The following is a 24,160-nucleotide window of genomic DNA, read 5'->3' as shown; positions in this document are numbered from 1 at the left end:
GCGCGGCGGGCCCTGGTCAGCCAGGAGGCAGGGCAGCGTGGGGCGCGTTGGGATGGCAGAGCGGAGGCGGAGGGGGCTCTGGATGGAGAGCACTTTGTCTCCTGAGGAGAGCAGCTGGGCCACCCCCGACAGGGAAGGGTGCCTGCTGGGCTGCTCCTGGGCATCCGTAGAGGTGGGTTGTGCGGCCCAGGGGGGCCAAGGAGAGAGTGCCCTGCTCTTAGGACAGTCAGGGTTTGGGGTAGGTTATAAACCCCCAGGTGAGGCGTGGGACTCTTCGTGGCTCCCATGTGGGGTGTGTTGCCGTTGGGTGCAATTTCGGGGTTCAAGTGCGTCGGAGCCTATGGGCAACTGGACGGAGCTTTCCTCCCCCCCCCCCCCCCCCCCCCGCCGGACAGAGCCCTCAGCATTGCTGGTCTCCTTGTTTAATCGGCTCTTTTATACCTTAAGTAGGAGCGCTGGTGGCACTTGTTAACCAAAAGGTCCCAGGTTCAGACCCAGGAGCCTCTTTCTGGTCGTTTGCCTTTGTCAAGATTACAGCACGCACCCTCTGGGGGCAGCTCTACCCAGTCCTGAGTCACTGTGAGTTGGAGTCCATTCAATGACAACAGGTAAGAGAGTTTTTAATCTTAAAAGAGATGGATTTAAGACACACCCTACACAAATGTGGTATAATTTGCAAATAGAATTATAACTGCAGGTTTACGGGTTAAGGTTTACATAGTTTGGGGCGGAGTCGGGATGGGGGTAGAAGGGTGGGACCACACACAATGTATATCCCTTGCCCTTGTGACTATTTTCCTCTGGAATTGGGAGTGGATAAAGGTGGCCGCCAGAGGGCAGCGTCAGACCGCTGGAGTCCCGTCTCTGCCTTGGGGATGGGTTTGAGGTTGGTTCCAGGTGCTGTGGGTTAGCTGAGTGTTGGACTACCAACCACACAGTCAGATGTTCAAACCCACGAGCTGCTCCTCAGTAAGCTTTACCGTCTCTGAGACCCTAGGCGGGGTCACCGTGAGTCAGATCAACTTGAGGACAATTGGTATAGGTATTCTTTTAAAAAACAAAACAAAACATTTTATTAGGGACTCATACAACTCTTAGCACAATCCATACATACATCAATTATGTAAAGCACATCTGTACATGCATTGCTCTCATCATTTTCAAAGCATTTGCCCTCTACTTAAGCCCTTTGTATCAGGTCCTCTTTATTTTTTCCCTCCCTCCCCCCTCCCTCATGAGCCCTTGATAATTTATACATTATTATTTTGTCATATCTTGCCCTGTCCGACGTCTCCCTTCACCCCCTTTTCTGTTGTCCATCCACCAGGGAGGACGTCACATGTAGATCCTTGTAATTGGTTCCCTCTTTCCAACCCACTCTCCCTCTACCCTCCCAGTATCGCCCCTCACACCCCTGGTCCTGAAGGTATCATCCACCCTGGATTCCCTGTGCCTCCAGCTCCTATCTACACCAGTGTACATCCTCTGCTCCTATCCAGACTTGCAAGGTAGAATTCGGATCATGAGAGTGGGGGGGAGGAAGCATTTAGGAACTAGAGGAAAGCTGTATTCTTCATCGGTGCTACATCGCACCCTGACTGACTCATCTCCTCCCCTAGACCCCTCTGTGAGGGGATCTCCAGTGGCCGAAAAATGGGCTTTGGGTCTCCACTCTGCACTTCCCCCTCATTCACTATGGTAAGATTTTTTTTTTTCTGATGATGCCTTATACCTGATCCCTTCAACACCTCGTGATCGCACAGGCTGGTGTGCTTCTTCCATATGGGCTTTGTTGCTTCTGAGCTAGATGGCCGCTTGTTCACCTTCAAGCCTTTAAGACCCCAGACACTATCTCTTTTGATAGCCATGCACCATCAGCTTTTTTTTGCCACATTTGCTTAGTCACCCGCTTTGTCTTCAGAAGTTGTCGGGAGGGTGAGCATCATAGAATGCCAATAGAAGAAAGTATTCATGCATTGAGGGAGTACTTGAGTAGAGGCCCAAGGTCCTTCCATCACCTTAATACTAAACCTATAAATATAAGCACATAGATATCTTTACCCATCCTCATATATATTTGCATATGTACATGTCTTTGTCTAGACCTCTGTAAATGCCATTTGCCTCCTAGCTCTTTCCTCTATTTCCCTTGATTTTCCTCCTGTCCCATTATCATGGTCCTGTTGTTTTTCCTCCAGATAGTTCATCCAGCCTATCTTATTTAGACAGACCTACGGAGATAATAACATGCACAAAAACAAGACAGAGCAAAACCAAGCAACAGTATACAACAAAACAACAACAAACCACTGACAAAAAACAAAACACAAGAAAGAAAAGTTTATAGTTAGTTCAAGGATCCTTTGTTGGCCTTTAGGAGTGTTTTCCAGTCCAGTCTGTTGGGGTACCACGCCCTGGCCCCAAAGTCCACCTTCAGCATTCCCTGGGGACCTTGCCGCTCCATTCCCTTGTTGTTCCACTGCACTCCCCCAGTGCTTTGCCTCGGTGTGGTGGGATCAGGTTGGGCGCAATTCCCACACTGTCTCAGGTGCTGTCCCCTGAAGGGTCATGGGTCAGTGAGGGGCGTCATATCTCATACTGGGGCTGGCCCTGTGGTCCTCTCTGTGGACTGGCTGCTCTAATTGGGGTCATTGTCCTCAAGGCCTGGTGGGCCAGGAAGTGCTCCACTCTCTCCTCCTCCACCTTCATCTGCTCCCTTGTGCTCTGATTAGATATGTCCCTCACCGGGAGCTGCAGAGTCAATGTCGTCCTTTGAAACAAATTCTTCTGGGGGGAGGGGCAGGCATCCACTTAATATTTGGTACAGGGGCCAGCCTCCCAGACCTCCCCACTGGTTCCCTCCTCCACGCCGGAATGTTGCATTCACACCTTGCGACACTGGGTTGAAGTCTGGTCCCTCTGGTATAGGTATTCTTGGCCAACCTCAGATCAACCCAGCCCCGGGGAGGGCGTGTGTCTAAAGACTCTCAACAGGGCAACGCCCCAGGCTAAGGGTGGAAAGGGTGGACGTTTGCTCAGTCGCTCCTTAGCTTCACTCATTCCTCCAGGATTCCCTGTGTGTGTGCCAGGCACTGCACTAGACACCACCTTCTGGACTTAGTCCAATGGGACAGGCAGGTCTAAGAACAATGACACCGCAGGCAGCCTCGGGTCCAGGGTGGGAGCCAGCAGGAGGAAACAGGTAGTGCCCAGCGAGGAGTTCAGTCTGTCCTTCAGCCTGGAATGCTGGCCGACCTCCTTGTCATCAGAGGAAATATCACCTCTTGGAGAAGTTCACATCTTTCTGTGTTTCCCCACCCCCCAGTCTATAATTGTATTCATCTTATCCCCCAATCACTCTCCAGCATAGCTCCCCTTTTCTGTTCTTTCCTGGCTTTATAACACCTGGGGCTACCTTCTTGATTTGCTGTCTCCTCTCTGCTCCCCATTGTCAGGGACAGTCTTTGAGGGCAGGTCCAGTCCACTCGGAGTGGAAAGCCCAGCATCTAAAATGGTGCCTAACAGTCCATCCCCCAGTGTACTAGGTGCAGACCCTGCGGAGAGAGGGCTGCCAGGTTAAAGACGGGTCAGCGGATCCGTGGTCCATTCAGGGAAGAAGACTCCCAGTGTCGGTGGGCTGGGACTCCCACTTTAGGGAACAGGGATTGCCGCAGGTCCATAGCCTGGTTTGACCCACGTAAAGGAGACTCCTTCCTTTACCCTCCCCTGCCCCATCTCCTCCCTCCCATCTGTTCATCAACACCTCCCCTGGCAAACTTGAAAGATCAAGGGTGCGGTGGTGGGATTGTCAGTTTCAGCTCCTTTATCAGATAACCCAATGACAATTTCCTTCTTGGGTGTGATTTCCAGGGGACATTATTGGAGAAAAGATAAAGCTTCAAAGACTGAGGCCGAAGCACACAGCCATCCATGCTGTGTGTACTTTCATCTCACACCATTGCAGCATTTGTTCAAAGCCACGTCTGGCCAATTTCACCCGGGCAACTTTGGAGAAATTACCGAATCTCTCCGTACTTCAGTTTCCTTTGTTATCGGTCCTGCGTATTTCATGGGCGTGAGTTGAATATTAGAAATGGAAAAGTCGGCAAATGTTAGAAGTGAGGACCAGAGTCCAGCAGGCAGCAGTTCTCAGCAAGGCTGTGGTTTCTGACACTTCTTCCTCCGTCCCCCCTGCTGCAATCTGCCACCACCCCTCCCCACCAACACACTCATTTCCTAAGGTCCTGATCCCTTAGGGCTGTGGGGGAAGCTCCCTGTACTGCTGGGGAAACCAGGTGGCTGGTTTTGGGGGGAGGGGAGCGAGGAGGTGGCAAGGCAGCCTGGTGATAAAGAGATGGGGGCTTATTGATCTCCTCAGTACTTGATTGTGGAGGGTGGGCAGGAAAGGCTCTGGGTCCTGAGCTCTGGTGTTGACTTCCCTCCCCTTTCAATCCCTTTCCAGTTTTTAATAACACTAATGTCAGAAGAGCTGCATACTTAATCCAGCCGCCATGCAAATATGGAAGCAGCAGAGTTGAGTTTTCACTCGCTGATTGAGAATGAAATGCCCTAAATTAGGGGCACTTGCCCTTTCCCTGTGGGTCACCCTTTTGGATCACATCATCCCCTTTGTGACATTGCCTCCCCTTAGGGCTGCCTGGCAGTCCTGTCCCTTCCTCACCTTGCCTGTGGTTGTGATTGGTCGGTACCATGGAGGAGATTTGGATCCCTGTGACAGAAAGGGTTTCCCAGAGTCCAGGGTTTCTTAGAAGAGGCATTTGTAACACTGGCAAGGGCTGACAAACTAGTGAGTTCTTCCAGGGATTCATGATTGGATGAAATATTTCAGTTCCCATTCCACAAATTTGGTGCAATACTGGCTAAGTCTGGGTACAGTGAGTCTTATGCATCCTTTCCATGATCCACTCAATTCAATATTTTTTTAAAAATTGCAATTTAAGGTTTAGAATGACTTCACAAGGCAGCATTGCTCTAACATTTCCATTTTCTGGAGATCTACTTAACAGCTTCTGCTCAACTCACCCAATGTCAGGCTCTCATCTGTCGGCTATTCCCTCCTACTAAAAACCAACTAAAAGGAACAGAAGGATTTAATGCACACCAGGAAACTGTTACAAAACGCGAAAAGTCTAACTTTGGAAACCGCGGCGGTCCTGCCCTGGGGAGAGGTGGCCCCCTGGGCCTCCTGCCTCCAGTGAAGTCAAGGCAGGAGGAGGCCACTGACCCCTGGCCACGGTGAGGGCGTGGGGTGGGCGTGGCAGGGGACAGAGGGGTGTGGACGTTTGGGCACTGCCAGTCAGGGCACTGAGATCTTTCTGGAGAGGTACTCTTGGACAAGGGACAGGACCTTCCCTTAAATAGCATATCACCTCGCGCGCCCCCTCCCCGCCCAGAAATGAAAGCCCACCTTTTTCCTTATCAAGGGCTCTGGACTCCGCCAAGCGGTCAGCGGTCGTAGAAGTGCATGGCATCCTCTCAGGGACAGCGTCTGCAGGAGGCCTTGCCGGCGTGGGGTTGGGAAGAGGGGCCTTTCCCGGGCCTGGATCTGAGGACCCAAACAGAGATGAAAGGCCAGTGCAAGGGAAGGGGCATCTTTCCGGGGTGTGGTGGTTGTGGGGACACGTGCACAGGGACTTACATGCTGGGTGATTTTGTTTCAGGGCCAGGGATTGTCTCGCTCATGCCTGAAAAGGCCCCCTTAAAAGAGGCTGGGAGGAAGTCAGGCACCCATTAGATACCTATGACGACCCCCAAACTGAGCATGCTCAAAGTCAAGCCCCCAGCCAGGTGGGAGGTACACCTGAGTGGCCCAAGCTAGACTGGGGTGGGGGGCCAACACAACCAATGGGGTTAACCAGCAGTACCTTCAACCATGACGCCCCCAGCCAGGGGGTGGGCCAGAATTAGGCAGGAAGCAAGCTCTGGACCCCTCTCCGTTCTCACTTATTACCCCGTCCCGGCACCCTCTCATGCTGCGCGGGGCGCTCTGGCCTCAGTTCCACAGGTGGGGGTGTGCAGTTCCATGAGGTTGCTCGTGTCCAGGTGTGTACCTCGCGGCTTCTGGACGGCTTGGCACGTTTCCCTGAAGCAGTGTGTACCCTTTTAAGACCGTAAGCTTGCAGCTCCTCCCGACCTTCATAAAAACCCACTTGGGTTACAAACGGGCTTTAAGGCGTAAATTCTTTCTGGGGCGAAGCCAAGAACCAAAGTATTACCCACTCAAGAAACCTCACACTGGTAGAGACCCGGAAGCCCACCCAGGGGTGAAAATGGGATCCCGCGCCATGGAAAGCTTTGGAATGGAATCGGGGCCCAGCCAGCCCAGAGGGAGACACCTGGCCCAGACCAGAACCACCTAAGAGGGGGGTAAGAAGTGAGCACGTTTATTTGCACCCTGGAAAGTCACACTGTCAGAGGAAGGCCCAATGGGAACTGGTTGTGTAGCGTCAGAACAAAATGGATCAACCCGTAGCCAACTTCAGTTAGTTAGCCAGCGGTCATGGGGCGGCTAGAACCTAATTCTCCCAAGGCCAAAGAGGGAGGTTTTTATAGTAGGGAAAACAAGACTTAGGGGGGGGGGCATTACATTGTATGGAGAAAGGGGAAACTTGGATACAAAGGTGGCCACTCAATGTTTGGGGGGAAAAGGGGAACTTACTTGGAGCAAGGGTTTAGACACATTAATCAGCAGTTTCTAAAATAAACGGCAAGGCTCAGCCGTTACAGAAAACAGCAGTTACCATCGGAGTTACAGGATGTGCAAACTGGCCTTCTCAGGGCAGTACCAAATGGCTGTACTCAGGCCAATGAATGCAATGCAGTTACATTGGGTTAACTGTGGTAGGTTACTCCAGGTGGGGGCCCCGGCCAACCCCAGGGCCGCTCTTCCAGGGGCACGGTGGTCTGTGGGTCAGCAGAGGCAGCTTCCCGCTCCGCAGCAGCAGGGGCGACAGCACAGCCTGAGCCAAACCCTCACTCAAGGCACTGCCCCGTCCACCCCTCGCAGGTCGCAGGTCCTGGGTGCCACCGCCCAGCCCAGCCCAAGTCCACCTGAGCAAGCTGACCAGCACATGGGCAGCCCGGGTGCCCAGGTTCTCCCAGAGCCAGGATCCCATCTCTGGTTCCAAGACTTCTCCTTCCACTACCCACCACTCCTGCCCAGGCCCCGTCCCCACCCACCACCACGCGAGACACTGGGCCTCTGAGGTTGGAAGTCTCCGTGCCCCCTGCCCCAGCTGGTGGCCAAACTCCAGCCCCGCTGCTTCCAGATGTATTTCTGTGCATGGAGGGATGTGTGTGTGTGTGTGTGTGTGTGTGTGCGTGTGTGTGTGCGTGTGTGTGTAGGACACAGGGTCATAACCTTGCATGGAGTGACTTAAAGTGCACAGCCCCTGTCCCCCTGAAGCCTTCGTGAGTCTCGGGAAATGCCATCCCTCACTTGGTCATGTCCCTGTAGGACAGGGAACCGCACACCTACGTTGAGCCCAGGTGAATTTCCCAGCCCACCCCCACATGAACACCTGAGGCACGGTCTCCTAAGCTCACCTAGGCTTCCAGGGGCCCTAGTGGGAATTTTTTTTTGTTATTTTATAGGTTTATTTTTATAACTTTTGTCTTATTTTTGTTCAGCTTTATTATTTTTATTTTCCAAAACCATGTTATTGGGAGCTAATACGGGTATAATTTGTGCTTTCTTTCATCTCGATTATTCTTGCGGTGTGACCCGCACTGTCAGACAGTTGGAAACCAGCCCCGGTGCCTCTGCGGGAGGAAAGCCGCCTTTCACCACCCTCTCAGTGTCCCGGTGAGCAGCATGCACTCCCTGGGAGGGAGGTTGCTTTGGGAGAGCAGATATTGACTCCCCCCTCCGCAGGGGGAGTGAGGGGGAGGGTCTGAGGGGAAAATAAATCTAGAGCATCTGGGTGAAGGAAGGAGCCAGCAGAGGGTTGGGGGGGGGGCATCCAGAAGAACAAGAGGACAGACAGCGGAGCGCAGGGACTGATCTCCATCTCCAGAGGGAGGCGGGAAGGGGAAGAGCCAAGACTTTAGTCAACAGTAGGGTTTTATAGGCCTGCAAGCCTCCTGTCATACGGGCACATTGCAATGGGCAGTGTGTCCGTCCGTCTTGACTATCCCAAGCCCTCCAGGGGAATGCCTCAAAGGGAGCAAGAGACAACGGGCAAATCACTCTTAACACTTAGGGACAGAAGAAAAAATGACTAGGGGACCGAGGAAGTGGATGGAGGAAGCTCCGCAGGCATGCCGAGCCGTGTGTCGCGAGTGCGGGGACAGGCCACGGACACTTCTTCCAGGTCCTGGGCTTCCCGCAGGTGAGGATGCTGGAAGGCTGGGAAGAGGAAGGATGATGAGAGGGACGTGAATCGACGTTGCCCGTTTCCTCCTGTCCCTTCTCTCCAGCCTGGTCCTGCGCCACGGCCCCCACAAACAAGGGTGAGGAGCCGAGGGGCTTCGGGCTGTGAGAGTGTGCTCAGAGCACGCCATCCACACCCAGGGCACCAAGAAGCGTGCCCCTCGGGCATTCGGGGAGACTCCGAGGTCCGTGTGAAGGAGCTGGGCACCCCGGATGTCCGTGTTGACGCCAGGCTCCGAATGTGACTGGGCTGCCTCTCCAACTCGACAGAGAGCGTGGAGGCCTCCCCCCACCGCCATCACCCCCCCTTTCCCGCAGTCTGCCTCCTAGACTCTGAATGGTGAGCGTAGGAATTTAGACTACGCACTCCCTTCCCGGTCCCCAGTTTCCCACAACTGGGGCTCAAAAATTGCGTCGGAAGGTGTTTCTTACCTGGTGATGGTCCCTAGCAGGCTTGGTCCCTAACACCTCCCTGCTCTCCTAGTAGGGGGCAAGGGGTGGTGGGTGGGGCGCTCTGTGCCCTGTCGCCCTGGCAGTGGCTACATTGTGAGCTGGATCTGGTGGCAGGCTTCAGTGGTGTGGGAGGACACTGGGTGGTGTTCCAAGGGAGTACTGCAGGCTGTGGCAGAGCCTGCCCCCTCCTTCACCACCCTCCCCTTCACCACCACCACCACCGCCGCCATGGGCAGCAGCGCCTACCACTGGGAGGCCCGGCGCAGGCAGATGGCCTTGGACAGGAGGAAGTGGATGCTGGCCGAGCAGAAAAGACTGCAGGAGGAGGCACATGAGGCTGGCCAGAATTTTCCCCTAGGGCAGGAGGGGTGTGGGGAGGGAGACCAACGCCCACACTGCTCCCTACCTGGGGCCTGTGATTTTGCTGCGGTGGGCACAGCCAGGTCCCCCGGGCTCCCTTGGGTCAGGCTCTGTGTGTGTGTCGGTGAGGGCTGGGCACTCAGCTCTGCTACTGCACCAGGCTAAGGCCTAGTCCTGGGCTCGAGGACCAGGCCTGTGAAAGTGTGGCATCTCCCCCCAGCCAGGAGAGTAACCACTAGTCAGTCTGCCATTCAGTCCTTGAACCGTGGCGAGACCGGAGAACTGAATTGTTGAACTGATGTACATTTAATTCATGGAGATATTGATCAGGAGCTCTGCGGGCAGACCAGTTAAGCCCTTGTCGACCAATCGAAAGATCGGTGGTTTGTGGTTTGTTCCGCGGGAGAAAGACCTGGTCCTCCATGTCCCTGTGCAGTCCAGCAACACCGAGGGACAGACAGTGCTGCTCTGTCACCCGGGCTGGTATTGAGTCAAAAGTAGCCTCAATGGCACACAACACCGTCACACGAGTGGAAGTTGAGACGCCGGCCCTTGCTGCACGTCTCAGGGACTGTCGAAAGTCATGCAGGCGACAAGGCGGGTACGCGCATCTGCTTTGCTTAACTCCAAAGTGGATGAGGCGTAAAAGGAAAGAAACCTCTTTTTGAAGGAAACTTGAGGGTCCCAATTAAGATGGGCTTTCAGGACCAAATGCCTGCTGGGTTTTGAAGACAGAGGACCAATGGTGTGAGCGACCTCACCAAGTTCTCCTTAGATCACACGTCGGGGATTTAGTGGGTGCAAGACGCCATGAAAGTCCCGTCTCCACGGGGTCGCTTTCCCCTTGTTAAAAAGCAGCCCCCCTCCAATACGACCACCCCATTGACCAGACCCAGGAGCTCAGCTCCCCAGCGAGGAGGTAGTTGGCGAGAGGCATGGTTGTGTCTCCTGGGCTCGGGCTGTGCCAGGGGACACTGTCACCAGAGAGATCGTTCATGGATGCCGTGCCGGGCAGGGGGAGAGATCCCAGAGCCAGACTCCTGCTTCACCCTCCAACTCTGCCGTCTGTCCCTCCCTTTGCCTGCCTGGCACCCTTGCAGTTTTTCTCTGGTAAATAGGGGGCAGTAAAGGGGGTGGGGTGGGTGGGGAGAGGATGCCATTTGCCTGGGGCTTTTTTGCCAGGAGTGGAAGAAAGTCCAAATGGAAGAAAGTGAACTGGATCCAACAGCTCAGGAGACAGTCGCCCAGCCAGGACCATCCGTGAAGCCACACCTCCAGCCTCAGTTACTGTCGAAGCCATTACAAGTAAACCTGCCAAACATCCAAGGTCCTAATAATCCGTGCACCACCAAGTGCGATTTCTTTCAGGATTCCAGCACACAGGGGCCCCAGGGAGGCTCAAAGGGGGGCCAAGCAGCTGCAGGGTCAGCCAACTGGAGCCAACAGGGGTTGAAAGATTTCTCAGGCCCTGGTAAGTGAGCTGCGTGGGATGGGGCTGGGCAGAGAGAGAGATGAGAGGCAGCCCCTGCTCCTGTCTCGGTCCCACGGTGACCCATCTACCACCCACCTCTCTGACTGTCCACAGCATCCTCTTCCATCTCTGTTGCTCTGAAGTGAGTTTGTGCCAACCCAGGGCTGCAAAGCAGCCTGACGGGTTCCATACACGGCAGCTGGCACCCATTCCAGGACAGGGGTGACAGAGGGGGCCAGAGGGTTGAAGGCCGATCAACAGATCAGCCAGACCAGTCAGGTCTGACCGCACGGTGCCTACCTAGTTGAGAATCACCAAGGTCGCTTGCTGTGGTCCCCAAGTGCCCCCTGCCCACCTGCACTCCTCCGCCCCCACCCCCTGCCCCACCCCTTTGGGCAAGGCCACCAGCCTTGCTGTGTTCCATGCCCAGAAACTGCTGGGTGAGTAACTTGCACTTTGTTTCATTATCAGGTGGCAAGGACTCACCCACGGCTAGCCCAGTCCTAAGCAAAAAGTTCCCACGATTCTCGGTGAGACAGACAAGCTGTGAAAGGCAAATGCACACTGGCTGAGTGTCGGGTGTGTGTGTGTGTGTGTGTGTGTGTGTGTGTGTGTGTGTGTGTAAGAAGTGGGGTGGAGGAGCTGGGATCCTCAAGCCACGTCCACTCCTCGACCTCTAGAACCGTCTGGAAGGGCCTTTGGCTCGGCGTTGCGCATACAAAGGGGCGAGACTGGTGCATGAGGGTAACGTGCCCAGCTGTTCAGGGAGAGGTGGTCAGTTGGAGCCCACCAGCCTGGAAAACCCCACAGGCACCTGCCACCAAAGGCAGCTAGAGAGGGGGTGGGGGTGGGGTGGGCTGGAATTCAAGCTGGGAAGCAGCAGAAATGCCAAAGCAGCGAGATAAAGGGAATGCTTGCTCTTCAGGCTGGGTGGGGCTTAGGCGCTGACCCCCGCTCAGGAGACCCCAAGTCTGTCTAAGCCAAACTGTCCTCACTGGCTGGCTTTCTGAGTCAATCTCCAGGGCTTCCGTCTAATCTGGGTGGATCTGAACAACCAACCTTCCAGCTACTAGTGTGTAATGCTTAACTGCCTGTGCCACCCGGAGACCCCCGTGATCACCCTCCCCGAGGATGAGAGCCAAGCGAGCGGGCTTTGCAGAGGTGGTTGGAATGACCCAGGTGGCTGAGAACCTGATGGTTACATTTTATTTCAATTCCCGGGAACCCCAGAAGCCTAGGGGCTTTCCCCAAACGATCCTGTTTGTTTACAATGTTTGCGGCGCTACATTGTAAATCGAGAGCATGCATCTGCAACGTTAACCAGTCTCATGGTTGTTTCAGCAGCATGTGGGGGACTCATCCCCACTGCCAACACTTCCCATCTCCCCGAACACAAACCATGCGCTCAGTCAGTAATCCCTCGGTCCTTGTCCCCTGCGCCCCTCGTGACCCGTATTCTCCGTCCATGTGAGTTGTCCTGTTTTATATTCGCCTGCGTAAATGGGATCATAGGATAGTTAGCCGTTTGAACCTGATTCCTTCCCCTTGTGGCATGTTTTGAAGATTCATCCACGCAGGCTGCCAAAGAATTTCATTAGTTTCTAATGACTATATAATAGGCCATTGCATGTATGTATGGGATTTCCGATTCTGCCCTTATCAGTTAGGGAACACTTGGCTTGGGCTACCCCCCCCCTTTGTGTGTGTGAGCCTTTTCAACCACCCTGGGCTAGTTGGGCTCTTGTATTCTTTCCCTAGAGCTGCCGGATCACAGAGCCACCGATGGGGTGCTTAAGCCAACAAACGCTGTCTCTCTGGAGGCCAGCCGCTCAAACTCAAGGTGGCCACAAGGCTGCTTCTACCTGAAGGGCTTGCTCCACTGCCCCGTCCCACCTGTCGGTGGCTGTTGGCAATCTGCTGTGCCTTCGCTGCCAGACACACCACTTCCGCCTGCCTGTGTGGTCACCTGGCACTCTCCCTGTTTCTGTGAAAAACAGAAGGGCTGACCAAAACCCTTCCAGCGGCTTCCGAGGGGATCTGCTGGGCCAGTTAAATTCAAGGCAGAGAGGTCAGCTCAGGAGGTTAGGGCACTGAAAAGAAAACATGCCCGTGGAGCAATCTTGGCAGACTTTCTCAAAGGGGCAGAGGACAGTCAGCGGGGAGCATAGTATGAGAAGTTGCAAGGCATCGAAAGGACACTGGTGAGAACCAACCCAAACCGCTGGGAAACCGCTCCACGGACACTTTCCCCATCACGGTAATGGACCTGCTCGTGCTTGCAGGAGAGCGAGCACTTCACGGGCAGCCTTACCCCATCTACCAACGGCCCTGGTCCTGCTCCTGCCCCCTCAGATGCCTTTTTGTTCCCCAAACTCAAAGGACATCCAGAAGGCACAGGACTTGAGATGGCGGAAGGTGTGTTTTGCCGTGATGGTGGTGGTGCACTCTGGTCTGAGCACGCGGCACTCTGGGGGCTGGGAGGGAAGAGGGCAACCCTGGCCTCAAGTGTATGGACCCCGGTGGAGGAAGCTGGGATATATTTTGGCTGTTTCATAAAGGTTTCCTAGGCACGTTTAGGCGAGGAAATGCCACACTGTTGAAAGGCAGACATTTCCAAATTATTACGTGGTAACTGGAAATCAAGCTTCTCTCCTTCCTAGGGCCGGCCCTTTCCCGTTGGCTGAAGCTAACAGTACTAGGTTGTTGTGTCAGTCTGGGTTGACTAGCGAAACAAGTTCATAGACACTCGTGTGTGTGTGAGAGAGAACTTTATATCAAAGAGCCATTGTACAGTAAGAAAACCTCCCAGCCCAGTCCAGATCAAGTCCTTAAGTCTGATATTATCCCATATGTTGCTACTAGTCCATAAATTCCTCTTTAGACTCAGGCAGCCATGCAATGACACCGACTGCAGGAAGATCGCAGGCCAGTGGGTGGTGGTCTTGTGGATCCAGTGGCGGTGGAAGCATCGTGGTGCTGGCGTGGGTCTCCACGTGGCTCCTCCAGCTCCAGGCCTCTGGCTACCCGTGTGGCTCCATGTGGCTTGTCAACAGGAAGACGAAGCAGAGAGTGGACCTGCCCTCCAGCGAGCTACTTGTGTTTATAGCTCTCAAATGAGGTCATCAAGCTGCAACCTGATTGACAGGCTAGACTGTACCCCTTCACGCTTCAGCCTCAAGTTGACAACAGACTGTGTAATTTGTCTTAGACTTTTCCTCTGTGTGTGTGCGTGTGTGTGTGTGGCACAAGTGGAGTTCTTGGCTCTTGTGGCCCCTGCAGTCTGTTCCTTAGCTTATGCATTGTTTTTTCAAACATTTCGTTACCTTTTCAGTGGAAGTTTGCCCGGCCGAGCAGGTCCCCAGGTGCTCACTGACTGACAGTCGTCACACTTTCACAATGTCAGTCATCTTTGGTTACATTCTGATCGCTCCGTTTTCAGTTACTGTTTTGAAACAAAAGCCAACTGAACAAAACACAGCCCTCCAGGCTGCCGCTGTGCTGAGCTAGAGGTCAGCTCCGGGAGAGCTTGGGGTCCCCTGGTCTTCTCATGCATGTGGCCTTGACCACGGTGTTGCTAGCGGAATCTTCTGGTGCGCAGGAGCGCTTTGTCTTGTTTACTATGTTCTGAAAGCGCTGCTCAGGGCAATAGTGGTCCTCTCGGGGAGTCCTCTGGCTTCAGCACCTTTCTCCCATTCTGACCAGGATCGTCCACTGTGGCCCATTCAGAATGGGCAGAGGTGGGAGCCGTTCATCGGCTGCCGGGCATTGTGGTTGGCTGCACTCTTGTGCATCAGGGGCGATGACCCTGCATGCCCCTCTCAGGGTTGCTAGGGCCAGGTGTGTAGGGTACAGGAGGTGGCCCGATGTAGGGCAGAGGTTCCGGTTTGATTCTAGGAAGCACACCCCTTTTCCCACAGGAGCGGGACTATTTTACAGCCCACCCATCTCCCCACCAGCCTGTGCTTTGTAGCCAGTGCCATTTGGTTGGAATGAGGCGGCATCGTGGTATAGCTTTGACTGGCATCTCTGACGGCCGGCCATCCAGAGCATCTTGTTTGTTGCCTTCTTTGGGGAAAGTTGTGTTCACGTCCTGATCAGTGGGTTGTTATGTTTTTGGTTGAAGTTTTTCTATAAATTTTAGAGATTAGATGGATATTGTCCTCAATCTACACATTGCTCCACTTTTGACACTAAGCTTTTAATGAGTGTTTGAGATTTTCCACATTCTCTCTTTCATCTTCTATTTGGGCATGTTTGCCCCCTAATTTCCCGTTTTCTGGGAGTTTTCAGGTAGAGGTATTGGGTTCCTTTTTTGTAGATGCTGGGAGGGAGAGGTCTGGTTCCATCCTTTCCTCCAGCGGATGTCCAGTTCTGCCAGCACCATTTTCGATAGTTGCCGGTAGGTGGCTGGGTTCCAGTCTCTAATACACGCTGAACGTGCCCCTGGTTAGTTTTCTCCATCACTGTACACATGGAGCCCGGGTGGTGTAGTGATTTTGCATTTGGCTGCTAATGACAGTGTCCGCAGTGTGAAACCAGCCGCCGCTCTATCCACGATGAGCCCTCCTGCTCCATAGAGTCGCAGTTTCGAGAAACCCACAAACCAGAGTTCACACGGCGGGTGTGGTTTATTACTGCACAGGATTTACTGGCTTGTCCCAGAACACTAGCGCGGCTGGTGCGGCCGTGCTGCATGCCTAGTTCTACAGGGACACTTTCACATGTCCTAATTTCCCAAAGAACATCCTTCCCTGGCTTCCTCCTCCCAGCCCTGGCCGGTCTGTTGGCTTCACAACCACACTTTGGCCTTAAGGGTATTATTGTCAACAGCTCGCACTGCTTTTCTGCCCGTGAGTTTGGGGGTCCGTCAGTCTTCCGTGTGGGGCCCCGGGCAGGTTGGGGACACAATCATTTGCAGATGTGTATGCCTTCCCGGAGCCCAGGCTCACACAGGGAATGGGCTGCTCCTTTTAGACCACCGAACCCTGGGCTGGCTCCCTAAAGCCACACACTTCCCGCCTGCCTTGAAGTTGCCCTTTCGTGTGCTGGCTTCTGCTCCTTGCACTTTTCAGCTCCTGGATTTTGCAGGCCTGGAAGCAGCCTGCTCCCCATGGGTTCCAACAGGTGCTCGGGGCTGCCTATTCTTAACGTGTTACTGATGTTCCTCCGAGAAACTGCTAAACTAACCTGCTTTGCCTGCGGCTCTCTCTTCTCTTCTCAGTCAACCAATTATAAACAGCAGTGGTGACAGACCCACCTCCCACACTGGCCGCCAGGCGGCGCCGTCGCGGTGCCAGCGTCACTTCCTGCGGAGCCGCTCTAGGAAGAAATAAAGCGCATTTTCTTTCCGGAAGGAAGCCGGAGACCGGTCAGCAATGGGAGGCTGGGATGTGCGTAGGGGACGCGAGGACTCAGGGGGGCAGGAGGGCTGGGTCTCCATAGGCCAGCGGTTCTCAACCTGTGGCTTGCGACCCCCTTGGGGGTCCCCTGACTCATAACAGCAGCAAAATTACAGTGAAGTAGGGAAGAAACACCCCACAATGTTAAGGTTGGGGTCACGACAACACGAGGAACTGTATTGAAGGGCCGCGGCATTAGGAAGGTTGAGCACTGGTCCAGGCAAGGCCCATGAGAGGACTTGGACGTGGATCCCCGCCCCCCAAGTCCCTAAGTGTTGGCCTCAGTTCAGCAATGGGAGGTGTGCTGGGGTCAGAGCCAACATCCATTCTGCTGACCCACGCTTCCTGAGACCGTGGGGCTGGGGGCTGGGTAGCAGCAGAGGGAGGTGGCAGGCGAGGACCTTGGGGCAAAGTACAATGCCCAGCCAACAGCAGGCACTCAGGGGTGGAAAGGTGAGGAAGTCAGGGCTGTGCCTCAGGCTAGCTAGCCTGGGCAGGGAGGGAGACTTCTCGTCTAAAATGCACAGAATTTGGCAGAAAAGATCAAGAGCAATGGTTCTCAACCTGTGGGTCACGACCCCTTTGGGGGTCAAACGACCCTTCCACTGGGGTCGCCCAATTCACCACAATAACAAAGTGACTGTGATGAAGTAGCAATGAAAACGATGTTATGGCTGGGGGGTCACCACCACATGAGGACCTGGATGGAAAGGGTCACGGCGTCAGGAAGGTCATGAACCGCTGGTCAAGAGGCTCCAAAGAGCAGAGTGCACAGGTGCCCTGCAGGCCAGTCTGGGGCTGCAGCAGAGGGGGTGGGGCCGGGGAGTCCCTGGCTGGGGTGGAGGAGCAGGTGGGCAGCGTCAGATTGTTCAGGAAGGCACAGATTCTGGGAAGCGCTTTCTTGCTTCACCCCATACAGCCCAGGCCAGACGGCCCCAAAGGCTCTTGTCACCGGAGCTGCTGGCATCCCGATCCCGTGGGCAGCCCACTCCGTACCCCCCAGGCCTGTGTGCGGGCAGAAGGAACGGGAATGGGCTTTCAACTCGAGTTAGCGAGGACCTCCGAGGTCCGAGTTAGAGAGCCAGAGGCCGCAAGCTGGTGTGCGCCACTCTCTGGGGCTGTGGGGGGCGGGGGGCGGGAGGCTGTACATAATAAGGTGGCTGAGAGACAAGGCCATATTCCCCAGCCCCTCCCACTCACAGGAGACGTTTTGTGGCTAGTGTTAGGTGTTGTTTATTGAGCTAACAGACGCTCCAGCATGGCCTCTCTGGCTACATGGTGCTGTGCTGGCCCCACCTTCACCCAGGCACCAGGCATGGAAGTGTGGAGATGGCATGGGCTCCTTCTTCCCCTGCAACCTCCCCCCACCCCGCCAGCTAGGTACCAGGTCCGACCACCTCTCCATCCATCCGACTCCACATTCCGCTGTTTCCACCATCACCCATGTCTCTCTCTACTTGTCCGACCCATAAAAACCACCAGCTCCCTTTAGCAAGCGAACACCTGCAGGTTACTCTCAGGAAGGAAGGCACCCGCGCTGGGAAGTCATTTCTTCCACTGTCATCGGAGACAGCCCAGGCTGGATGGCGTGGCTGGTGCTTAATGCTGGTGGAGCAGTGGAGGGTCAAGCTCTGTCCCTCGAGAGCAGGGGCCTCTGGAAACAGAATGTGGACCCAGGGCAAGGCTGCCGGTGGCAAGGAGCCAAGTCGTTTTGATTGGCCACGAAGAGCTTCATATCCCTAAGATCCCGGGAGGGCAAAGCTGGGGCTTCCGGGGCAGAGACCACTGTTTGGCTCGTCTGTGTCTGCTCACCAACAGCCGGAAGCCCTACTTGAATAAGCTCTCTGAAAACGACCCTGCCTTGGGCTCAGCTTTCCCTGCATCGGACGAGGGTGGCCAGGGACCACTGCCCTGCTCAGTGTGAACAGAAGAGGCCCATTCTGCGGAGATGACAGCTTTCCCTGGACCCACACTGTTGTCCTCCTCGTGACCTGGAGACAGTTATTAACCAGGAAGGACAGAGGTCAAAGGAGACAGTCAGCCGCTGTCACTCTATCACATGATCAAAGCAGGGAGGGGCAGAAGCAGCCCTGCAAGGCTCTGAGTCAGCATGGAATGGCTCTCCTATCACTGAGTGTCTGCCAGACCTGAGGGGAGGACAGGAAAAGCCAGATGGAGACGCAACTTCCAGCACATTCCAGCAGGAGAGCAGGCCCCAGGCCCAGGGGGTGGGGGCCAGGATAGTCAGTGCTCAACCCAGAAAGGGCAGGCGTTCCTCCGGGTGCTTGATGGCAGAACCAGATTCTAGTCCCGGGGGGAAGCGAGCTAGTGTTCCCGTGGACAACCGGATGACGTGAATGTGTGTGTGTGTGTGGGGGTGGATGGGGGTGCAGGGAAGAGAAGACAATCATTACAGACCAGACGTCCTTGGGCACAACGGGGTTGTGGGAGATAGAAACCAAACTGGAGGTCACGGTGGGAGGGGGGCCAACACGGGGGCACCCGACGAGTTTCCCCGGCAGTCCACATACTCATAATTCTGGAAGACCAGCTCCTCTGAGTGGCTCAGGTAGGAACAGGTCAAGGTGCCCCTGGAGAGAGAGGGCGCTCAGTGGCCGCTGTGCTGTGGAAGGTCTGCTCCCTCAGCATCTCCCCTTCCTCTCCCAGGGCACCTGGGGCAACCGCTTCCCCTGCCCCCGGCACCTTCCAGCCAACTCTTGTACACAAAGTGGGCCCAGAGCAGGGCTGGGCTTGCTGTGCCCAAGGGGCCGCTGAATTAGCAGGAACGGCTCAGCGTCGGGGGAGACCAGGGCCCCGGCCCTACTCACTGAATATGCAAAAGCACGTGATGAACTTTGATTTTCAGCCAGGTACAGATTTTGCTGAAAGAAAGATTGGGCGTGGGGCCAGGTGTCACATGAAATGGCCACTCAGAGAAGACTGGCTGCCAGACTCCTCCCCTCCTCTCCCTGCCCCCTTGGTCAGGGGCCTGCAACAAACAGCTCCCACCCTCCTCCTCTCCCTCTTCGTGGACGTGGACGTGGACATGGACTTGCTGGCAGCGCATTCTTGAGGTTTTTAAAGTCGACCACTTCGCCCCGCCCCCCGCCGGCCCAGGCTCATGGTAGCCACCCCCTCAGCTACTCAGGCTAAAGAGCGCAAGGCTCCCAGATGGCAAGGAGGGACCCAAATGCTGGCCTGTGTTCTGTTGGGAAGAGGCTGAGGCTGGACGTGCTGAACCCTTGCACCCTGCAGCCGGGCCACTAGAGGGCAGGCAGACACCAGAGGGCAGGGTCGGCTCAGCAGGAAGGTGGCTGAGAGGGAAGCGGCCATGAAGGAAGGGATACTCACAAGGTGTTTTCATCCCCTAGCCTGCTGGTCACCGTGTACAACACCTGCCAACCAAATGGGCACAGGGTCGGTGCCAAGCCGGCTGCTCCCCTCCCACCACACGGATCCACCCACCAGTGGACCCGCTGTCCAGCGAGAGGGAGTCACCTGTTCACTGGCCAAAGGGCCAACGGGCAGGAGGAGGCGCTTGGAAGCCTGGCCCACCACGAGGGAGAGGTGCAGCACCTCGATGGCCAGCTGGGTCACAGTAATGGGATAGTAGTTGCGATTGGAGATGTTCAGGACATTCTAGGGACGAAGGCAAGGGAGGCCATTAGAGAGGGGAAAGCCTTACGGTGCAGAAACCTAGCTCCCCAGCCTGACTCAACCCCACTCCCCAGGCGGACTGGCATCTGGGATCCCCTCTGAGGGTCAAGGAATGGTAAGGAAGCCCCCCTCACATGGTTCCCCTCATCTCCTTGTGCGGCACGATTGACCCGGTCTCGATTTTGACCCCTGACGGTAGAGAAAGCCTCAACCCTCGGCCGGTCTTTGACGAGAGTGCAAGGCTGCCCACTGCTCTGCGGACCCCCAGCACCCTCTGGGAGCCCAGGCTCGCAGCGAAGGGCCGCTGGGAACGTGGGGTCGGAGCCCAGGGGCAGCCACTCACTGTCATGTTGAGGTGGATGTCTGCCTTGTCAAAGGCCACTGTGGAGGAGTTGAGGCCCACGGGCTGCACAGCAACCGAGCGGGGAAACAGGAAAAAGACGACGAAGGTGGAGGTCACCAGGCAGGTGAGCACGGTCAGGAACACGAAGAGCTTCCTGCAGGCGAGGTGGGCACACTCAGGAAGCTGGGGAGGTGGGGTCTGGGCACTCCTCTCCGGCCAAAGGCCCTCCCCACTCCTTACTCTCCCAGATGGGGCGCACAGTAAGGAGGCAGGGAGGCTGGCTTCTCCCCACTGCTCTGTAACCCAAACCAAGCTCCCTGCGTTGAGCCCAGGCCTGCAGCCACCCTAAAGGGCACGCGAGAACCGCCCCTGTGGGTTCCTGAGACAGTCACTCTGTACGGGAGGGAGAGTCTCATCTTCCTCCCGCAGAGGCTGGCGGTCTTGAACTGCCAGTCTTGCGATTAGTAGCCCAACGGGTAACCACTACACCACCCGGGGCTTCTGACTGCTTTATATCTTCCAGGAAATACCTCTGAGCCTCCCACCCGAGCCCCGAAAGCCTCCGTTTCCCCATCTGTAAAATGCAACCAAACCATCCCTACGTCACAGACTTGGCTATGAGCTAACGTAGGAACAGACTCTCCGGGGTACAAATGGCTAACCTGCCTGACTGCTAACCCCAAGTTTGGAGGTTTGACGCCATTTAGAGGTAGTTCAGAAGCAAGGGCTGGCTGATGGTCAGCTTCCAAACCAATGGGCCCTGGGAAACCCGACGGAGCCCAGGTCCACTCTGACACCAGAAGGGGCTCGATGACCACTCACTTTTAATGAATAAAGAGCAACGCTGGTCCCAAGGCTCAGCAAGGGTTAGCTTTGATTCTAGTAAAAACAAGGCCACATGGATTTTGAGAGCTCTGACCTTTAACATTAGTATTCATAACAGGACTCCACCCGCCCCTCCAACTCTGAATTGCAATGTGCACGGAGACGGGAGTTCCTGGGTGGCACAAATGGTTAAGTGCTCCCCTGCCAGCTGACGGGATGGCAGTTTGAAGCCAACCTGAGGTGCCCTGGAAGACCTACCTACTGCTGTTGAGCTGATTCTGATTCATAGAGATCCAATGATGCCAGTTCCAAGACTAGCCTCGTCTTGTCTTCCACGCAGTGGTTGGTGGCTTTGAACCATCAACCTTTCAGTTAGTCCAGTGCCTAACCAGCACCACCAGGGTGCCTACCTGAGAAGGCGGGCTAATTGATTTGCTTCTGGAATCTCCCAGCCTGGAAAACCCTATGGCCCGGGTCTACCCTGCACACCTGGGCGGCCCGGCACGAGTCACGAGGGACTCACTGGCGACTAAGTACAGGGAGAGAGGAGGTTAGGTGGTTAGGGTCACCACCACCCCACACCCACCGCTCACTGCCACGGAGTCCCTAACAGCTCATGGCGACTCTATGGGGCAGGGCAGAACTGTCCCTGTGAGCTTCTAAGACTATGAGTGGGAGTAAAAAGCTCAGTCTTTCTCCTGCAGCGTGGATGGCGGTTTCGAACCGCTGACCTTGTAGTTAGCAGCCCAACTGTGACCGCTATGCCTCCAGGGTTCCTGGTTGTTATGGTTGGGGTCTAGTGCAGTGGTCAGGGAGGGCCTGGTGGATGTGGGGCACCCTGTGGGGGTGAAGTGGAGGGCCTATTGAGTAGGTTGCAGGGATTCGTGTCAAATGGTCCCGGATGAAAATCAAAGTTGCGGGGTCCCCAGTGAAACCCGCGGCTGCCCCTGAAGGGTCTCAGTAAGCAGCAGCTGGTTCCCATCCCTGCTAGGGAGAGAACAGAGGCCTCACGGCATGGGGTGCTCTTCGGAAGAACAACTTTCCCAAAGCACCTGCAGCCAGGGCTGTCTGCTGTGCCCAGGGCTTCTGACACCAGGAGAACCCTTGCCAACGGGAGACTCGGCCTCTCCGAGGAAGAGCCAGTGAAGAGACGTTGGGGGCAAGAGAATGGGGCAGACAGACAAGAGGGCAGAGACGGGCTTACGTGTGCCTGGGCTTCAGCCTCTGGTCTCCGTAGGGGATGAGGGCTACCAGCTGCTTCTCCAGCTCTGTCCAGGGAAGAAGGGGAGGGGCCGCGAGCTAGTCATGACCATGCTTCCTCTGCTAGCCTCCCACACAGGCGAGTCAGCCACCTCCTAGAGGGCTGTCACAAGCAGGCTGCCTGGGCACCGACAGCTCTAACACACGCGGGATTTTCATGAACAGGTGTGAGGAATTGCTGAGAAGACGCCGTCCATTCAGATGCTCAGCTCTGGAGAGAGCGGTTTTAATTTCCTGAAGCCTGTCACCTGGCAGAGCAGCTAGAAATTCCCAGCTGGGGATACAGCCAGGGTCGGGGTGTGGTGTGGTGTGAGCAGTCCCAACCTTAGCCAAGGAGCACGTGTGGGTCTGGCCCTGGCCACGCTCAGAGCTCTTCCTGGATCCCAGGCTGTTTCCAGATCTTTGGCCTACTCACCTCGGGGGATCTCCCCACTGCCCTGGCAAGTGGGACAAGTCACAGAGCTGCCGCCTGCAGCCTCTTCACAGGGCGCACGGTGGGTGAAGGGCTCGTGGCTGCAGGTGCTGGAGTAGGTGCTGGCTTTGTGGCTCATGGCTGGGTTGGGAGACAGGAGTGACCGGCTCTCGCCCTTCCAAGAGCCCAGTTGGGAGGAGGTCGCACCCATCCTCGGGGTTTATCTAATGAGGCAAGAACAAAGTCCGGTGCTCAGCTCCTTGGCACAGACACGAACCCTAGCTTTCCGCTCTCCAGGTTGGCAAACGCCCTCCCAGGGGGCTCCAGCAAACACAAGCCCGTGGGAGGGAGAAGGGGGCACAGGTGCACTTACCGGGGCTCTGCGGTCAGAAATCAGAGCCTTTCCTGTGTGTGTTCATGGATTGAAAAGCAGAAGTGACTGTGCACGAAGGGACTTTCACAGTTGCTGCCATTCACTTCCCGGGAAGGAAGTTACCCCTGGCTGGGGGGCAGCCGCCTGGACTCTTCCTGCGGTCCCTCCGTCAGCAAGCGTGCCCAAGCAACCCTGCCCGGTTACGGAAGGGCAGCCTCCGCCCCTGAGCCTGGGCAGCCGCGGGCTTCAAAGGCCAGGGGCCCCTAGGGGAGGAGGAGAAAGACGGGTGGCTCCCAGGTGGTCAAGCAACCTGGAAGGACTCGCGACATTCCGCAGGCAGTGCCGCCGGTCGCTGTCAGGGACGGGTGGGGGCGGCCTTTCCCTGGGCAAAGGCTCCCGAGGGGCAGGAGGGGCGGGCCACCCCCAAACCTGGACTGAAATAACGGCGGCGCCCACCTGGCTCAGGTCTGCGCCCTCCTGCTCCGCTCGCCGCAGGGGCGCTGGGCGGGAACGGCCACTGCGGACGGAGGGGCGCCTGAAGCGCTCCTGGGGTCCGGCCGGCGGGCCAAGCGCAGCCTTCAGGAGCGTGGACGTCGAGGACAGCAGGCGGAAACGCCGGGGCGCCCGAGGACGGGGAGGAGGGCCCGGGCACCGCTTACCTTGGCCGGCGGCGTCCGGGGCGGAAACCGCTGCGGGAGCAACCGGGGGGCGGAGCCCCGCCCCCAGCCCCCCCCCCGAGCGCGACCCCGCCCCCCCACGCGCACGCCGCTTCCGCAAGGACCACGCCGGGAGGGGTTCAGAGCCTTTATTTCCCCATTCTTCGAGCGGCCGTGCACAAGCACGGTGAGGCGGCCGAGCCAAGATGGGCCTGGCCCGGGGGGGGGGCACCCGGCACCCCGTTACATGCCCCCCCCCACTAGTGAGCCACCCGGCGGGCTGATCCTGGTTTCCTCTAACAGCATCCAAGTTACCCCGTCAACCAGCGCCGGGGCTGATGGTGACATCACCGCTTATTAACAGCGCGGTGTTAATTGGCCTACCCCTCCAGCCCGGGTGGATTGGATTCTGCTTCTTCAAGTCATCTGCACGAGTACATCTTAGTGTCCGAGCTCTCAGAAGCAAGCTTTCCCTCCTCCTCCGGGCTTAACCCCAACTTCCCTGCAGGTGGCCCAGGGCTGACACCTTTTAAACATCCCTGCCTCTCACACTCACTCA

The 24,160-nt window shown here is 56.2% G+C and overlaps 1 protein-coding gene and 1 long non-coding RNA gene across 4 annotated transcripts; one reads left to right on the top strand and one right to left on the bottom strand.

Moving 5' to 3' along the window:
* Positions 1–407: 407 nt before the first annotated feature.
* On the top strand, positions 408–11,441 carry LOC142459915 (uncharacterized). Its single transcript, XR_012786490.1, has 7 exons — positions 408–608; positions 1,620–1,698; positions 5,445–6,387; positions 7,757–7,825; positions 8,223–8,351; positions 10,388–10,676; positions 11,148–11,441. It is a non-coding gene; the product is annotated as an uncharacterized LOC142459915 (long non-coding RNA).
* A 5,861-nt stretch (positions 11,442–17,302) lies between these two features.
* TMEM106A (transmembrane protein 106A) lies at positions 17,303–23,657 on the bottom strand. Of its 3 annotated transcripts, none has more exons than XM_075561904.1 (9): positions 23,605–23,657; positions 22,946–23,208; positions 22,576–22,796; positions 22,105–22,168; positions 20,076–20,229; positions 19,574–19,714; positions 19,427–19,470; positions 18,904–18,957; positions 17,303–18,666 (listed from the first exon to the last, which is right to left on the bottom strand). In XM_075561904.1, exons 3-9 carry the CDS (start codon positions 22,781–22,783, stop codon positions 18,546–18,548), a joined length of 786 nt encoding a protein of 261 aa, XP_075418019.1. In that variant the 5' UTR covers positions 22,784–22,796; positions 22,946–23,208; positions 23,605–23,657; the 3' UTR covers positions 17,303–18,545. The 3 variants fall into 3 exon arrangements, with proteins under 3 accessions (XP_075418019.1, XP_075418018.1, XP_075418021.1); XM_075561903.1 differs by having other exon boundaries at positions 23,402–23,619; XM_075561906.1 differs by lacking the exon at positions 18,904–18,957 and having other exon boundaries at positions 23,402–23,619.
* Positions 23,658–24,160: the final 503 nt, after the last annotated feature.

The sequence above is a fragment of the Tenrec ecaudatus genome, chromosome 10 (assembly GCF_050624435.1).
Source record: "Tenrec ecaudatus isolate mTenEca1 chromosome 10, mTenEca1.hap1, whole genome shotgun sequence".
NCBI lineage: Eukaryota > Metazoa > Chordata > Mammalia > Afrosoricida > Tenrecidae > Tenrec > Tenrec ecaudatus.
The sequence above is the reverse complement of the archived record's forward strand: the minus strand, read 5'-3'. Positions and strand labels throughout refer to the sequence as shown.

Bases quoted from the DNA above. Each gene is read 5' to 3' on its own strand.
- TMEM106A (XM_075561904.1), bottom strand. From the start codon at position 22,783: ATGGGTGCGACCTCCTCCCAACTGGGCTCTTGGAAGGGCGAGAGCCGG. The intron at 20,230-22,104 runs GTAAGCCCGTCT...CCTCGCCTGCAG, and splicing joins AGGCTGAAGCCCAGGCACAC to GAAGCTCTTCGTGTTCCTGA. The intron at 18,667-18,903 runs GTGAGTAGGGCC...CTCTCTCTCCAG, and splicing joins CACGTGCTTTTGCATATTCA to GGGCACCTTGACCTGTTCCT.